Below are 18,698 nucleotides of genomic sequence, written 5' to 3'. Positions count from 1 at the left end.
CATAATTTTAATGGAATTAATAATATTTACGATATAAATATATAATATTGAAATTAATTTAAAAATATTTTTTATTAATAATAATGACAAATAAGTTTATATACGTATAATGATAATTATTGACACAAAAAAATATTGAATGCTATGTATTGGAAGTGATTAAGTGATTATTTATATTATTCACTTAATATATTTGGCATTATTTTCGGCCAATACTTTTGCCGATTGTTTTGCATCGAAAAATAGTTCATTAACTTCTTTGATAATTTTGAGGTCAATACTGGGCACCTGATTGACACGGGCCAACTGCATGGCCGGATTCATCAACTGTATCGCATACCTGAGCGTCGAGTTGGTGCCGATCTCAGACAGATAGATGAGCGCATCGTCATCGATGTGAATGCCTTCAGTTTGGGCTCTGATCCGCAAAATCTATTTGTTTTAAAGACATATATAACCAATAATTATTTGTTTTCACTAATATCTGTTTGATTACCTGAAGCATCTCTTGTTGAGTATAAGGAACTGTCTTTACGATCATAAGTCTGTCTAATAGATCAAGTGGTATACCATGCGGTGAATATACATCTTCGGTACCGCGGACTATACATCGGCCGCGATTTGAGGCAAATATGACTATCGGTGCGATATCTGACTCGAGTGCCCGGTGTAAGTAAGTGAAGCATTCGATGTCTAACATATGGACCTCATCGATGAACAACACTCCGGTTACCAGTTCGGCAATTCCCTGATCTATATATTTGTTAACCACTTTGTTGATCTCTTTTCTTAACTTATCGGTGATCTCTGTCTTTCGCGGCTTCAGCAGCTGTCCCATCATCGACAGGATATCTTGTCCTCCTTGTGGTCGAGCGTTGGCTGAATCCAAGTCGTGAAGAGTTACGTCTTGAACCACTTCTTTCTTTTTATGAACATCTCCTTTGGGAAGCGGCACATACTCTTCGGCCTCCAAGTCATACTCAGTTGCATAGGCGTCACAACGTCCTTGTCTTTTAACTGAACCACTATTGGACTCAATATAGATAACATCACCGACTTCTACGCGCTCTTTCTGTAGACTCTCATAAATACTGGGATCAAGTTTTAGTTGTTTAGTGCCTTTCGCTGTCTTCAAACCGATAATAATATGGCTAATAGTCTTGCCGTAACCGCCCAACGGATTCTCAGTCTCTGTGGGCGTCATTTCAGTGACCTCTCCTTCATATACTTCTTTTACTTCTTTAATTCGGAGACCAATAGCGCGCCGAAAGTTTTCCATCAGTACCTCAGTCTTCTTGACTTCGGTAGAGTACACTTCGGAGGCAACCATCGGACAGAAGGGTACTTTAGATCCTAACTCATGTGATATGGCTAACGCTATGGCCGTCTTACCAGTACCGGGCGGGCCAGCAAAAAGTGCCGCTCGACCGGCCATTCGCTTCATTTTGATTAACTCGACAACAATACCGGCAGCCTTTAAAAAATAATATAAACCAATATATCAGTCAATCAAAGAATAGTGTGGACAACAACCCGATACAAGACATACCTCTCTGGCCATCTTCTGTCCGACTAAACCGCACGACAAGTCAGTGGCCAAACCGCTATCGTCGAGACCGAGTCCTTTGACGTGACTGTGCGCTGATATCCGTTGACTTTTGGACACAGTCTTGACTTCTTCGATGTTCATCATATTGTTGTCGTATTACTTGTGGTCACAAACTTCGGCGGTCACTATAATTAGCAGATCTGAAGACAAGTTTTTTATATTAAACACAAAAATGTTTTATATTTTTATAACTAAAGTGTCGCACACTTTATTGTGTGCTTAATATTAATAATGTTAACTGTATTCACTGGTTTGATATTAATTATTGGTACTATTTTATATAGATTTACAACGTTGTATACAATAAGAAATTAGATTATATATAAAAGTAATAATATTTCTGTTATGACAGATATTGTATTTTTCAATGACATATTGAAAGCATGGATTTAATGACAAAAATGATGACAAAAAATGTCAATTAATAACTTGTATTTAAAAATAAAACCAAAACTTTTTTTAATTACAGTAAAAAAATAGTAAATTYATTAAACAAATTATTTAAATTAATTTWTCTGCAAAAATAAATTTATAATAATTTTAATKTTGTATATATTTAAATATATATATMATATATATGTTTCAYTACTAAAAATTAACCATGCTAATATTTTTCCCCTCAAAATAACTGTTAARACGTTTTTAGGATTAGCAATAGATAAGTATTTAAGTTATCAAAAGTAATTGATWAGACATTTAATTGTTTATTAAAATCATACAATACTTAGCATTATTTTTTGTSAATTAATTAATTRATTTTTGTGTATTATTAWTATTATATATATTTTKTTAATTCAAGCAATATTTTGTTGTTATGCACTTATAATTAATATAATTTCCTACACACAGAAGTGTTTGGGAACAAAAAATGATCAAAAAAGTCCCCCTGGAAAAATTGTTGTCAAAAATTTAGTTAAAATTTAAGGAAACATCTAGGAATTTATTGTGACTAAAACTTTTACTAATATTTTAGGTACTTTTTAGGAAATTTTTATCCAAAAGTTTTAGAAAATTTAAACAAAAAGTTAGCTTTAATTTATGAAAATTTTGAGAACTTTTGCTAACATTTTAGGTAAATTTTTTCCAAAAAATTAAGAACATTTAATACAAAAAGTTAACTTTAATTTATGAAATTTTTAGGAATTTTTTTCAAAAAGTTTAGGAATATTTATACCAAACTTTTCATTAGAATTAGGAATTTTTTGTGAATTTTTTTTCTTTAAATATAGGAAAAAATTAAGAAAAAAAATCAATATTAAATGCAAAAGTTTCTATTTTTAAATTTATTTATTTATTTATTATTTTATTATAAATTAGTTTATTTTTTAAATTATTTAATTTATTGACAATTTATAGATAGTCAATAGTTTACGTGTATTTGTAATTACAGTATACTAGACAATTAATAATTAATTAAGTTATTTTAGAACTATCAAAATGAAATATTATATATTTTATATGATTAAATATAATATTTAGTTAAAGTAACTTTATATATTATTAGTTGAAAAATAATTAAACATAATTAATATTAATAAATTTAGATTAAACTATTGTAGAAAATACTATAGTATAAACTAATACTCATTGAAAAAATCCCTTTTACAACACATACGACACAAAAAAGTTAACTTTAGACTACCGTAATGTATGTTAGGGTTAAGTTCTCTAATTTTTGGATAAAATTCCCCAATAATTACCAACTTTTTCATAAAATAATAGCAAAGCTATCAGTGAATAAAAATTCTCTAAAAGTTCCCAAAATTTAGGGAACATTTATTCCCTAAAATATACAGGAACTTTCTGTGTGTATAGACTTAATTTAAATTTTTTAAACATTTTGTTTAAATAAATTATTTACTAAATATATATTTTCCTGGTTTGTATTTTTTAAAATTAAATATTAATATTATAGTWACTTAAAAATAACTTATATTTTTTAATATATGCTATAAATATCACTGAATGAACTGACTCTCACTCTCTGTAAATGTTTTTAAAAGTCAAACACAAAACATATATAAATAAAAACACTACAAATGTTTACAATCATTGATAGAGAGTTTGTATTAAAATATTATTTATTTATTATTTTTATTATACAATGTTTTGTTTTGACAAAAACGCGACAAACAATTGATTGATTGATTGATTAGTCAAACAATAGTTGTTTTGTTTGTTTGTAAACATTAATGCAATAGATTTTAATTAAATTTTATTTATTTTAGTTTTAATAAAACATTAATTTAGTCATTAATTAATTTTTTTAGTCTTAATTTAGTCATCAAAATTGCTAACAAAAAAAACAAATATATTTGTGATATAACTAAATGTTTAGTCAATTATTATTATTTATTATTATCGGATGCCATAAACCGTTAATCTATAAGTGATGGACGACTTCCCGAAACAAAACACTGATCTCGAAGTCAGTTCGGGTCTGTTTTCGGTGACCGAAGTCACTGGAGTTTCATTTCAAGACTTTCTCGACGACCGCAGTATCGACAGCTTGGATCAGCTGGACTTCAGTACCGGAAACATCTCCACACCAAACAATGTACCGCACAATGACTTTGCCGATGGCTATCATATGGATGCCACTAATATTGCCGAACATATGGACAGTTCGGGTATTGAGAATCAATTGACTGCCGGTTGCGGTGACGACAATCACAGTGACGACGATATGGCCGATCACGACATGACTCACGAGTCGACAGACATCGGGTGTGACGTTCCCTTTGAATATGTTATTCACGAACAACTAAATGACAGGTAATTCAATGGATATCTTTGGTTATACTATTGAAACGCTTACTGACTATCATTTGTGTCATCTTCTTCTTCTTCTGACAGCTATATTCATCACACGATATCACAGGACTCGATAACAATGCATATAAATCCAGGCAATAGTCCGATGCCTAAGAATCCGTCACATCTGACTCTAACCATTGAAAGCCGCGATGAGGTGTCGGGTCTCAAACAGATTAAACGATTTCGGTGTACATATGAGGGCTGTCCCCGGACTTACAGTACGGCAGGCAATCTAAAAACACATCAGAAGACACATACTGGCGAATACACGTTTGTCTGCTCTCAGGATGGCTGCGGAAAGGCATTTCTCACGTCATATAGTCTTAAAATTCATGTCAGAGTTCACACAAAAGAGAAACCATTTGGCTGTCCTATTACTGGTTGCGATAAAGCATTTAATACTCTCTACCGATTGAAAGCACATCAAAGACTACACAACGGAAACACATTTAACTGTAAACACTTCGGATGTCTGAAGTTTTTCACCACATTAAGTGATCTTCGGAAGCATACGCGTACTCATACAGGAGAGAAGCCATATCATTGCATTGAGGACGGTTGTGGCAAAGCGTTTGCCGCCAGTCATCATCTAAAGACACATGTGCTCACCCATACCGGTGAACGGCCGTACTCTTGCAGTCAGAATGGATGTCAAAAGGCATTTACAACTCAATACAGTTTGAAAAGTCATTTGAATAGACACGACAAGAAACCCGATGATCATGAGAGCGSCCGTACTGAGGACACCAATAGTGTGGACAACAAGAATTGCGAACCGGAACCACTTATCAGTCATAGTGACACTAATACTATCACAACACACGACAATCATAATAATAAAGAATTGGCAGTTATGAATGATACTGAAGCTGCAGCTCTTCTCACATCGTTATGGGACTCGAAGACATCGCAAAACGACCCGAACTGTAATCAACATAAGCTTATCTCAAGCGGTTTAGTCAACAATATCGCCATTTTTAACCAAAACACTCAAAACATTAATCCAAATTCTAATGCCATTACGGGTATGACTTAAATGTTTAAAAAAGGCAATWRGTTTTAGTTATTAATAATATTATTTTTTTGTTGTTAAATATTTATAGCTTATGCGTTAATTCCMATCACTGGTTTGGAAGTACAGCCCCTCGAAGGAGGCTTTATATTATCCGACATTAATCTACCAGAGGTTGTAAGCATAGCGTCCATTGAATCTTCGACACAAAACCAAACCATCCTATTACCTACCGATCCAAAACTGAACACAATTAGCTCAAACACTGTCAGCACCAACAATGATGTTTCAAAAGCATCGACACCAGCAAACCCATCGGTGTTGACAAACAGCACCGATATTGCAAACAACATAATCTATGCATCGATAGCCGAGGCCAACATATGCAAGTGTGAGCCAGAGATGTGCCAAAAGAATAGCTGCTGTGAAGGCTGTTCCGGCGTTGCAGTGRTCTGTAACACCAGTGCTGGTCTTAGATAGTGTTATTTAATTTTTATTTAAACAAAAAATCTAACCGATCCCTAGTCTTTGAACATTGTATTGATTAYCGTAATTAATAACAATTTAAATGATTTTATAATATATATGTATATTTTATATTATAATTTAGATTATATTTATGTTRAATGYTTTACGGAAATTTTAAGACTATTTACATATAATAAGTGCCTTATAAATGTTAATCATTGTTATACTATATAATTGAAAGCTTTAATTGTTTTTTATCCTAATATTATAATAATTTATAATTCTTGTGATTGATTTGCTGTCCAATTATTTTATAACTTAGTATCGTTAATATATTGCAGTTATATATTATATAAGTTTTATTATATTATTATATGAAAATTATAATTTTAGATATATTTACCAATTTGTTTTTGGTGTTTATTGTTATATACCTAACTTATATTATTAATTAGAGATTATTATTTTATAATTACTATAATTTACAGATGATTTTATCAATGTTAATTTATGAATAAAGACTGTTATTATTGGTAAAATTACTAATAATAGTAAAAAATAATCTTRAATGCAAATTATAAATGTATTTATGAAATTTACGATAACTTGAATAATTGATATTAAATTATATTGAATAAATATAATTACCAAATTAATATGATTTTTTTTTCAATAATCGCAATTTACAAATACTGGTAAACATTTTTTTAAAGATTGACTTTTAGCACATATTATATTGACATATAATGAAATTTTTGATTAATTAAATATAATGATAAACATTTTTAAGTTGTAATATAATATTACAATCTTAAAATAAATGATTAACGTAAATAAAATTATGAAAAATTATAGAAATTTGCAAATATAATTTTTATAGTATTATACCTATTATAACTAAATTTAGCATATAAAAAATTGATTTAAAAATGACAATAACAATAAACATAAGTTTTTCTATAAATTTTACTATTGAATGAAATTAATAGACATACAAAATACAATTTATAATATTTAATAAAKATTTTATCAATATTTTATTATGTATTTAAGTGCAAATACACTTATTTCTAATAATTATCAAATTAATTTATAWTAGCCATTCAAGCAAAACAAATTAATTTTAATTCATATAATKAATCAATAATATAAATTATTTATTTATATAATTTTATTATAGAGTTTATGGGAATTATCACATGTTATTATTATTATTATTATTAGGTAKATTTAATGCAATTTTATAAAATTTATTATAATGTAGAAAATGTAACTTATTTTTAAAAAACATTTATAAAAAAATAATAATAATAAATAATGTATAATTTATAATAAACATTTTCAATACTTATTCAAGTTTATATAAATATTTTTACTGAATGTATGTAAGCAATATAATTTATAGCAAAAATTATTTAATGAAATYATAATGAAATCATGTAAAAACTTCACAAATATTTTGCCAAAATTTGATGACAAATTAAATGATTATTTAAGAGTCGGAATCAGATCATATGATATTGTYTATAAATTTRATGRTAGTATTTGTATTCATGAAAAATATATTTCTATTATTGAAACGCTTTATAAATTTTGGGATAAAAGGTTAWAAATACTGTATAATCAACTATAGTATATAAATTAGTAAATTTATTATTGTGTCTAAATAACATTTAAGTTTATTAATATATAATTATTTTTTAAAATTAATTTTATAGATTAATTTTTATACCAACCAATAAAGTTTACTATCCAAAAATTGATCGATTATTAACTAAATACAAAAATGTAAGAAAAAAATTGTTGTTAAATACTTTATTATTAAAATTAGATATTATATTATTGTATATTAATTTGTATGAAATAATTAGAGTGTCGATATTATSTTGGATACACTTATTGTGACTGAAAATAGGACAACAGTTGTCGACTTTATATTTCCAACGCCAATGTTGAGACAACTTATGATACTCAGTAGTCCGACATACCTGAGCAAACAGGACGGCCTATCGCCTATTGTCGAGATATTTTCTCAATTAGTTTGGTTATTAATATTCATATCATACATATTAATTGCATTAACAATTAAAAACAATATMAAATCTTTATTSATWTCACTGTTTGATACGTTAGCCGTTTTATTGCATCAAAGTATAGAWGAWTATAGTTTTGATATTTTGAAATAATAATAAATCTTCAAATATTTTTTTTAATTAATTTTAATTAACAAATTTATAGATTTGCCCATTAAATGGCATCACAATCGGATTACACTAATTTTGTGGATTATATTTTCATTAATCATTTATAACATATTTATAACTGACTTTTTATCGTCACTTGTTTACAGAAAAGAGATCCGAATCGAAACATTCAAAGACCTAATCAATAGAAACGATATTAAAATTTATGTCAACAGCTATTCAAATGAATTACAGATAATTAATAAGGTATTTGACAATTGRTTTTAATTATATTAAAGTTATATAATTTAGAAATAAATTAATAAATAATAAATTTTATTTAGAAATTTCAAGAATTGGTTCCGCGATTAATACCAATTTTACATAAATATCAGTTYGGTTTGAATCATATAATTGATATCAAAACCAATTCACATGTATTTCTTGCAAATGAATATAAAATCGATGATATTATGGCAATGTATTCACCTCTTGAACTAAATCTTATCAAAACCGGTGACTTATCTTATACTCAGTTATTTAGTTTTGCTGTCAGAAAAAGTTTAGACAAACAAATAAAACAAAAATTACATAAAATGTAATCATTTTTTTGTTGATGTTATTGAAAAACTAAATTTAGAAATTATTTTTAAAAACATTTAGTTTAACAATATTTCTTTATTATAGTATTTTATTAATACATTCAACTGGTATTTTGGATAAGGAAATGTATCGATATAGTCGGCACCAGTATCTCAAACAATGTAATGTCACACAATTAGTCAACACAGTTATGTCAMTCAATAAACACACTAATATGGGATTTTTTGTCAATCAATTAAATGTATTGCGTTTAAAACATTTGCATTTTCTATATACCTATTTGTATAAAACTTGTATAATAATCTCAATWATAATATTAATTATTGAATGTGTATATAATAAATTGRTCAWATTTACTAAATTATATCAAATCATAATATTGTATCTATAATATGTATTAAAATWAAATAAAAATATCTTTTTATCTTATATAATTATTAATAATATTTTATTTAGATAAGTAGATAAWTTWTTTTTGTTGTTTTCATTATTTTTAGTAAATACTTTATTCTATGTAAAAAACATCAAAATAACAATTATTAATATTATTATTACTAATTTAAATATAAATATAACAGTTACAAAATATCAACCATAACAAATTATATTGTCAATTTATTATGTTATCAAATAATAAAAAGTTTTTTTAAAAGTAAAAATATTTATTAGAAAACAAGYAATAATACAATAATTGAAATATTAAGACTATTAAACATATGTTTAGTATCACACCATTTATTATATGATATAATAGTTTTTTTATTTCAAAAGAATTAAATAATTAAATGAATTAAAACCTATAKGAGGTCGTAGAAAAAATTATTAAATTATTAAAGTAGTATATATTGTGACCACTAGATGGCCAACTGTTTCACTCACACATTCAAACCAACTCTTACTCTCATTGGACGACCCTTCAGGCCGTCCACCACTATAAAAGTGGCAGTCATTCACTTCCACTCTCTCTCTTGAATCTCAACTCTCTCTGATCACTTCAATTCAAGCACCACTTCTCTCTGTTTCCTTGACATTCACTTGAATTTGAATCAACCATTTTGACCAAAACTGAAACACAAATCACATTTTTTTTAATCAATTTTTATTTTGTATTTTTTTTAATACAATAAATTGTTTACCGAACATTGGTTGTGTCCACCCAATCATTCATTCATCTCATCCACGGTCACAACTTGGCGCAGTCTTCAAAGATCGAATCAATTCACGACTGGAATCAGACATCAATTCAAATCATTTCAAATCAACTCAAGTGATCACAAGAAAACACGTGTTTCTCAACAACAATGGCCCCCAGAAAAAACAACAGAAAAAATCGCARAAACCAACTCAACGACACTGTGAACACCAATGATGCAGACATGGCGTCGCCAACMGCATTGACTTCCGCTTCCGSTTCACGTGGACTTCARACACGTTCACAACAACAAAGARGCAATGCMAGCGTCAACGCCGTGCAGCACWTGGTCTTCGGAGACGACGAWGAAGAGGACAACCATTCGAATCACAGCAGACCCCGAAACACGGGAAAACTCTGCGACACATTCTCTGGCAGCGATCCGTTGGTCAAAGCCGATGATTGGTTGGCTCTCTTCGCGTTGGTCACAAGTGGGTTTTCAAGCAACGAACGCATCATTGCATTGGGACGCCATGTCACCGGAGAAGCCATGAGATTCTTGGTGCGTGAAATCGCACCACACGTCGACTCAATCACGTGGACAGAAGTCAGAGCCAAGATGATGAACCGGTTCGCCCGAGTCAATCGTCATCCATTGACTGAAGCCATGGAAAGAGAGTTGAAGCCAAACGAGACAATGGAGACATACTTCAACGAAAAGAAGCGTCTTCTGGATTTGGCCGAAATTTCAGACTCGAATCAGGTCGCTATGCTCAACCACGGGATCACRGCAACGATGACACGAACACAGATCGCATCTCAACGYCCAAAGACTCCCGAAGAATGGTTTGCCATCGCGGTATCGATTGAAGAGAGTTTGAAAACAAGAAAAGATCGACCACACAAACCACGRACTCCGRCAGAACCRATCAACCATTTGGACATTGACAAAGACAAGGGACACAAAAAGTTCCCGCCAAAAGATCCAAAACCCCGGAAGTTCGACAACAACAAACCACCACCGGGCCCATGCCCTGTCTGCAAAATGTTGTTCGGCAAAAGTGAGATGCACTGGAAAAGTGCGTGTCCAAAACTGGCCGAAATAACAGGCGCCGGCGGTGCACAAAAAACCTCAACAAGCGGTGCAGCACCTTCTGCTGGCATCCACTACCTTCAACCCATTCAAAGAGTTGAAGATACGATTGACTCAAAAGTGAGTTCAATCACACAGACAACCGAAACATCGAAGACAGTTGGCCTTCACCACATCGCGCATGAAGAGGATCCGCTGGACTTCATTTGGTTCACCACACGTGTCAATGGCAAACAGACGCAAGCCTTCCTGGACTCTGGTTCAACCATCAGTGCGATCTCAAGATTAGCCGCTGAAAGATTGGACTTGCAGTGGGACACAAAGCGTTCGATTGCCATCAGACATGTCGACGGCACCGGCCGAACACTTGGACTCGTGGAAGCAATCGTTGAATTGCAAAACAAGTCGTTTCACTTCGGCATTCAAGTGTTGGAAAACCTGGAGCACGACATGCTCATTGGCCTCGACTTGGCCAAAGCCGCTGCTCTGGAGGTCAATTTCGGCACAATGGTCCGTCACAAAACGTTTGCGCTGCAATCAATTGAACCGCAAACAACACCAACAGCTTCAGCAGAAGCACAGGTACCACTACCTGCTGTAGCGGAACCTCAACCGAAGCCAAAGCCTTCCACTCTCTCACTCGACAAAGTCATCGACAGAACAGATGTCTTCTCTCAATCGGCCACAGATGTTGGTCGTGTCAAAGGATTCGAACACGAAATCCGACTTATTGAAGGAGCCGAACCATTCCACATGCGGCCCTTCAGATTGTCAGCTRCACGTGAAGCTGAACTGAAAGTTCACGTCGACAACCTCCTCAATGCAGGCCTCATTCGAAAAAGTCGATCACCGTTCGCTTCAGCCATGTTTTTGGTTCCCAAGAAGGATGGCGGACATCGTCCGGTAATCGATTACCGAAAGTTGAATTCAATCACAATCGCTGAAAGACATCCACTCCCGATCATCAGGGATCTCATTGACAAAATGTCTGGTTCCCGAATCTTCACCACACTCGACGTTGCCTGGGGATACTGGCACGTGCCACTCGCCCCGAAGAGCATAGAGGCCACAGCCTTCATCACACCGTTTGGACAATTCGAGTTCCTCACACTTCCAATGGGTCTCAAGAATGCGACATCGGTTTTCCAGAGAGTCATCAGACAAATCCTGGATGACTTCCTTGGTCGTGGTGTCGAACAGTTCCTYGACGACCTMATCATTCACACCAAAACATTGGATGAGCACCTGGACTTGTTGCACAAGATCTTCAACACGCTGGCAAACGAAAACATCAGACTTCGAAAAGAGAAATGTGTGTTTGCAGCTTCCGAAGTGACATTTCTTGGACATCGAGTCAGTGGTGGTGAGATCCGTCCATCCGATGACAAAACAAAAGCGTTGAAAGAATTTCCAATCCCGACATCGCTCCGACAAATCCGCTCATTCCTTGGATTGGCAAATTTTTACCGACAATTCATTTCCAACTTCAGCACAATTGCAAAACCTTTGACAGAAAAAACAAAAGGAAATCAAACATTTAGTTGGAATTCAGAAGGTCCCGAACAGACAGCTTTTGATGAACTGAAATCAAAACTCACCACATTTCCAGTGCTTGCCGTTTTCGATCCAAACCTGCCGGTGATCATCACAACCAATGCCAGTCTCATTGGTGCCGGTGCAGTGCTTTCTCAGCCGACAACCGATGGAAAAGACAAGCCAGTGGCCTTTTGGTCCGCCAAATTCAGCGAAACCGAACAGCGGTATGCCGCCAGTGAACGCGAATGTTTAGCCGTCGTCAAAGCGGTTGAGCATTTCAGGGTTTACCTGGACGGTACTCGTTTCACCGTCATCACCGACTGTGTCAGCCTCAAGTGGCTGTTCACATTGCCAAACCCCAACAGTCGACTTTTCAGATGGTCAATGAGACTCAGTGTTTTTGATTTCGAGATCAAACACCGACCCGGCACCTCAAATCATGTGGCCGACGCCTTGAGTCGAAGTCCAATGGTTTGTCATCTTAACACAGATGAGTTGTTCAACAAACAAAATGAAATCCAGACCTATGGTCTGCGGAACTCCCGTGAGGTCAATGGAGTGGCTACAGTCCACTACCGCGGTTTGAAGAGGACAGTTGTTCCTCCATCGATGGTTCCACAACTCTTGAAACGATTCCACGATGAACTCAACCACTCAGGCATTGAAAAGATGATCAAGATGATTGGCAGTCAATTTTGGTGGCCAAAGCGCGATCAAATGATTCGTCAATTTGTGAAGTCATGCCATTCATGTCAAATCAGCAAACCTCCGAACACATCATCCATCAGATCAACTCATCCAATTGAAACACCAAATCAACCAAACAAGATTTGGGCCACTGATGCCATTGTCATGGGCTCCTCTTCTCACAACACAGCCGCCAAAAACATTCTTGTTGTCGTTGATTTGCATTCACGTCATGTTTGGGCAAAAGCCGTCAAACGAATCACTGCTGAGGCCACGGTCTCATTCTTGTGTCAACTGTTTGACGATCTGAATCCACCTGAATGTCTTCTCAGCGACAATGGCACAAATTTCACATCAAATCGATTCAAAAACTTCTTGGAGTCCCGWAAAGTGAAACAKCTKTTGACACCWGCATACCGTTCWCARGCCAACGGCGTCTGCGAAAGAGTCAACGGATCAATCGTCACTGGTTTGAGAACTGCATTGGTTTCTCAACCGACTCTCAGATGGTCTTCACTTCTGCGTTCTGTTGTTCAAGGGATCAACGACTCCATCAGCGACAGCACTGGCTTCACACCGAAATTCTTGCACTTCGGGTTGTCATCAGCCCTTCCAACTGATGTCACACTTGAAGAGGCCAGAAATCAGGCGACATTGAAGTCGAGAAATCTGCAAAACAAAAGGCATGAGAAAAATGAACAAAAGGTCAACAAACAAACATTTCAAATTGGAGACCAAGTTAGGTATCGTTTACCTGAAACACATCCAGAAAGAGTTGGCAAACTTTCTCCGCGATTTTGGGCTCCTTGTCTGGTCAAAGAAAAACTCGGCGATGAAAGTCTTCGATTGGATCACATTGACATCAACACTGGTGTTGTTGTGCATTCATTCACAACACATTCATCAAGAGTGTCGCCATACACTCCCCGCGATGACGACATTTTGATCAACAATCAAACAACTCATTCATCTGTCACCGACTCTGGCAACACACCAACAACACAGACATCACATTCAATCTCATCAACAAAATCAACAGATGTTGATTCACCACAAGTCAATGCCGCACAAGATGTCAATTGTCAAATGCATTCAATTCTTTGGTTGAGAAGTCTTGAATCTGAAAAGAAAAAGCAAACAAATGAGACATCAGTTCAACAAAGAAAAAACATTCAAACACCTGATGAATCAAAACAAACACAAAACGAAAAAGCGATTCATTTTCAAGATGGATGGTCACGTGTGAAACAAGCGCATCATTTGAAAAAAGTTTGGACCACTCAAAGCAACCGAAAAGACGCCAAAGGCTACCGGTCGGCGGATGTGACCACTAGATGGCCAACTGTTTCACTCACACATTCAAACCAACTCTTACTCTCATTGGACGACCCTTCAGGCCGTCCACCACTATAAAAGTGGCAGTCATTCACTTCCACTCTCTCTCTTGAATCTCAACTCTCTCTGATCACTTCAATTCAAGCACCACTTCTCTCTGTTTCCTTGACATTCACTTGAATTTGAATCAACCATTTTGACCAAAACTGAAACACAAATCACATTTTTTTTAATCAATTTTTATTTTGTATTTTTTTTAATTTTTTAAAACAATAAATTGTTTACCGAACATTGGTTGTGTCCACCCAATCATTCATTCATCTCATCCACGGTCACAATATTTATATAAATAATATATATATTTTAAATATATTTGAAATATTATATTTATCTAATACATTATTTTCTATTCAAGTGATAATTTTTAATATTATAAAATATGAATTATTGTTTTAACACTACTACTACTAATAATAATAATAATAATAATAATGTTCTTAAAATAGGCATTGATAATAATTTTGTTAAATATGATGATAATAATTTATTTTGTATCATTAATTCGCAATATTATTGCTATTTTAAAGTAATTGAACATTTATTTAATCACAGGCAAGTTATAACTATACTATAAATGATATAYTGTAATGTAGAAAATTATAATAAACAAGATCAAATATATCAYAATCTTAAAAATTTCYAATTTTAGAMTTAAATTTKTCAAAATTATGTTCAATATAAACCAAAATATACATCGAAATGATACACTAAATGATAAATTACTATTCCTTAAAAATAATGTATGTTTTATAAATWGTTATTTTTATTGTTGCAATAATTTGTTTATAAATTTATTTTATTTTTTAAACAGACAGTTGACATATTATATCATCGGTATTATGTGAATGAGGAACGRTATGCAGTGGTCGACTATCTGTATCCAATAACTTCACTTCAAGCCATTAAAATGTTAACTATTTGTAAACATGAAAARTCAATGAATGGTATAAATATCATATTATCGATATTACCTATCAATATATTGGCTATGATTTTATTTGTCTATTTATTACTTGTTTGGATAAACTTTATAAAATTACAACATCTGATCAATAATTTATTTGACTATTTGGCAGTATTGCTAACAAAATGTAAGTTTATAGTAATTTATTATATTTTTAAAAATATGAGTTTTGATTTCAATTTWTAAAAAATAATTTATATTAATTCATTAATAGTTAAWGTAATKTTRTTGAATTTTTAATTTAGCCATAATTATTAGGAAATATCACTTAAARCTAACGTTAATTGTATGTATGATWTTTTCATTAATTGTTAACAATTTATTTGCGAGCGATTATCAAACAAAAGTCATACAGAAAAATGACTACAAAATTGAAACTTTTAAGCAACTTATTGAAGAGGATATAAAAATTTACATTGATAATTATTATTATCCATTTTTTATTGTTAAAAACGTAAGTAATTTAAATATATAAGTTATTATTATTATTCTGTAGTTAATCTAATATTATTTTTTTAAAAATTTGAATCCATATAATTTAGAAGTTAAAGGAATTGATGCCTCGATTAGATAATATTAATATAAGTTTTGAATTTAGTTTACAATTAATAACAAATATATTGAATGATAATTATGTGTTGATATCAAGTGAAGAAAAGATTGATCTATTAATAGAAATGTAYTCTAATTATAACAAAGATTTGGTAAAAACTGGTGACATTAGTRTTACAGGTATTCAGGGATTTGTTGTACGAAAAACATTATGTAAATCAAAAAAAGATGTATTGACTAAAGTGTAAGTMAATGTTTTAAAAACKATTTTYAATTKAATATAATTTAATAMAATTTTAGTCTAAAAATTATGCACAACACCGGCATATTTGYAACGGAAGACAGACAATATTGGATGAAATTAAGGACAAATAAAACAACAATATCTGAATCTAACCGTAGTTTTGATGACAATATCCATMATAATCRACAAATAAAATTAGTTTTATCGCATTTATATTTTTTATTTAACACACTTTACAAATGGGGAAATATATTTGCTTTGTTTGCAYTGTTAGCCGAATTACTATACAATTATGTTWTTAGTAAATTGTTRGCTAATATCTAAAGAATTGTTKAATTAATTTTTAATGTTAAAAAATATTAAATAAAATAATTAATATAATTTAAATAAATTATTTTATAAATAGTGTTATTKATTTGTCGATRTCTATTAAAAACCAACTCTCAATTWMTATTTACTCATATTAGCAGTAAATTGTTAYATAATRTCTAAAAAATTAGTTAAATTTAGCTTTTATTACTAAAAATAAAATACTTAACTAATTAAATAAATAAATAATTTCTATCAATACATTTATTCTATAAATTGTGGGATAGGTTTGTCGATGTCTACTATAAACCAACGTTTGTCATCCAATTTGTCCAAATGGTCGACATAACGGTCGGAGTGATAACCCATTTGCATYRTATAGTCAGACGGTTTGGTTTCGGGATTGATTTTTTGTACGGCTGGCTCTTCAACCAACACTTTATCTGTTTTGAATTCATCCTTATTATTGATACTCCAAATGAAAAAATCAATACATCGGGAATGACTATAACCCATACCACCCAAAGCTGTYRAATTTCGACACTTTTCTTCTTGATTTAATGTTTCGGAATAGTTTTGTTGATAACCATAGTTCGGGTAAAAGTCAATACAACCCAWCGGTAATAAAGTGCCAAAATAGTAGACATAACCCCAACCATCTGTATGTATCACATCGACAAACTTGGCGTCCGTACGGCGCAATCGTTTATCACTGTTAACATCGTTTTCAAAGACTTCTCCGGCCGGATCTAAACCGGTAATTCTGTCGACTATTGGTTGATCTGAAACCGTTAATTCCATAGCGTGTCGTCCGGCACTTCCAAATAKGTGTGCYCCCAGACTATGGCCCACACAGTAAATGTGTAAATGTTTGAACCGTGTTTTCAGTTCAACAATATATTTTGCGAGCCATTTGCCCACTTCTATGGCATTGGAGGCCGCCTGCGGGTAGAATGAGTTGTACGAAACACCGGCACCGTTACCCCAACCAACTTTCACTATCAGTTGGTCRCACTCTCTAAGTAACTCGTCTTTYAAGTGGTCCAACCATTTGCTTTCATGTGACGCCAGAAAACCGTGTGTTATAAATATRATGCGATCGACTGAAAGATAATTTTCATCCGACAATTCGCSGATTAATTTCCTCTCATCCGTCGGGTAGTTGRCCRACTTTTGGTGAYCATTTTGCCGATAAAATTGCAATATCGGCGCTATTTCATCAATATCTTGTGCAATCGGTAATGTGACAAATATATATCGACACAAACCATCCATTGAATCTATTTCTCCATCATTATCGGCACCGGTAGATATCTTTTGAGCTTTAGYTGCAATTTGATGATCACTTTSAATACTACACTTAGTATTTTCCATTTACACAAATTTTTAAATATATATATATTTCTAATATTTTAATTAGACTTTAAATAAATTAATTGGTTTATAATCAAATAATCAAATTTTAAATTGTGTATTAAAATTATAATTAAGGTAATACTAATTAAAAATATCTTTACAATATTATTGTTTTTAATAATCATATAATAAAATAGCATTTCATTAACTTTATAAACAAAATATCAGTTTATTTTTGCTATTTTAAGATTTTATGACATCGTATAGGTATAAAAATTATCAAAAAAGGATATGAGTTTAAATGTTTGATGTTTTATACAAAAAGTTATAAAACAATTTTGATATTAAAAATAGTTTATATTATTATCAAAAATTTTATTTATACCACAGTATATTAAATTTCCTTTATAACAARAATCAACCAAACTTTTGTAATTATAACGTATATACAATAATATATTAATTTWTGTACCGGTAATCATATTTTTTTAAACCAACCAAAAAATTCAATTAATTATTGTAATATTACATTTATTYTGCCAAATTTATTATACTGTTAATCAACACAATGTACTGTAATTTATGAGTACAGATAATTAAAATAAATTTATATATAAACTATAGATTTTATAAATGCCACTAATTGTAATAATTTATTATTTAACAAATTATAATACAGTTATTTTATCTAAAAATTAATTTATCAAAATAAAACAAAAACACTTACCKTAYTGCAAT

General features: G+C 31.7%; 3 protein-coding genes across 3 annotated transcripts; 1 reads left to right on the top strand and 2 right to left on the bottom strand.

The window, feature by feature from the left end:
• Window positions 1-147: 147 nt before the first annotated feature.
• On the bottom strand, window positions 148-1,830 carry LOC128960925 (ruvB-like 1). Its single transcript, XM_054307094.1, has 3 exons — window positions 1,550-1,830; window positions 497-1,474; window positions 148-432 (listed from the first exon to the last, which is right to left on the bottom strand). Exons 1-3 carry the CDS (start codon window positions 1,691-1,693, stop codon window positions 181-183), a joined length of 1,374 nt encoding a protein of 457 aa, XP_054163069.1. The 5' UTR covers window positions 1,694-1,830; the 3' UTR covers window positions 148-180.
• Window positions 1,831-3,962: 2,132 nt separating this feature from the next.
• On the top strand, window positions 3,963-5,970 carry LOC128961927 (metal regulatory transcription factor 1-like). The gene is made up of 3 exons (XM_054308253.1): window positions 3,963-4,384; window positions 4,466-5,451; window positions 5,530-5,970. Exons 1-3 carry the CDS (start codon window positions 4,002-4,004, stop codon window positions 5,916-5,918), a joined length of 1,758 nt encoding a protein of 585 aa, XP_054164228.1. The 5' UTR covers window positions 3,963-4,001; the 3' UTR covers window positions 5,919-5,970.
• Window positions 5,971-14,102: 8,132 nt separating this feature from the next.
• On the bottom strand, window positions 14,103-17,978 carry LOC128961725 (phospholipase A1-like). Its single transcript, XM_054307985.1, has 2 exons — window positions 16,908-17,978; window positions 14,103-14,210 (listed from the first exon to the last, which is right to left on the bottom strand). The coding sequence occupies exons 1-2, from the start codon at window positions 17,976-17,978 to the stop codon at window positions 14,103-14,105; spliced, it is 1,179 nt and encodes a 392-aa protein (XP_054163960.1).
• Window positions 17,979-18,698: the final 720 nt, after the last annotated feature.

Source organism: Oppia nitens, unplaced genomic scaffold, assembly GCF_028296485.1.
Source record: "Oppia nitens isolate AA-2021 unplaced genomic scaffold, nextdenovo-longstitch-racon4-pilon3 scaffold5_pilon_pilon_pilon, whole genome shotgun sequence".
In the NCBI taxonomy this organism is placed as follows: domain Eukaryota; kingdom Metazoa; phylum Arthropoda; class Arachnida; order Sarcoptiformes; family Oppiidae; genus Oppia; species Oppia nitens.
The sequence above is the reverse complement of the archived record's forward strand: the minus strand, read 5'-3'. Positions and strand labels throughout refer to the sequence as shown.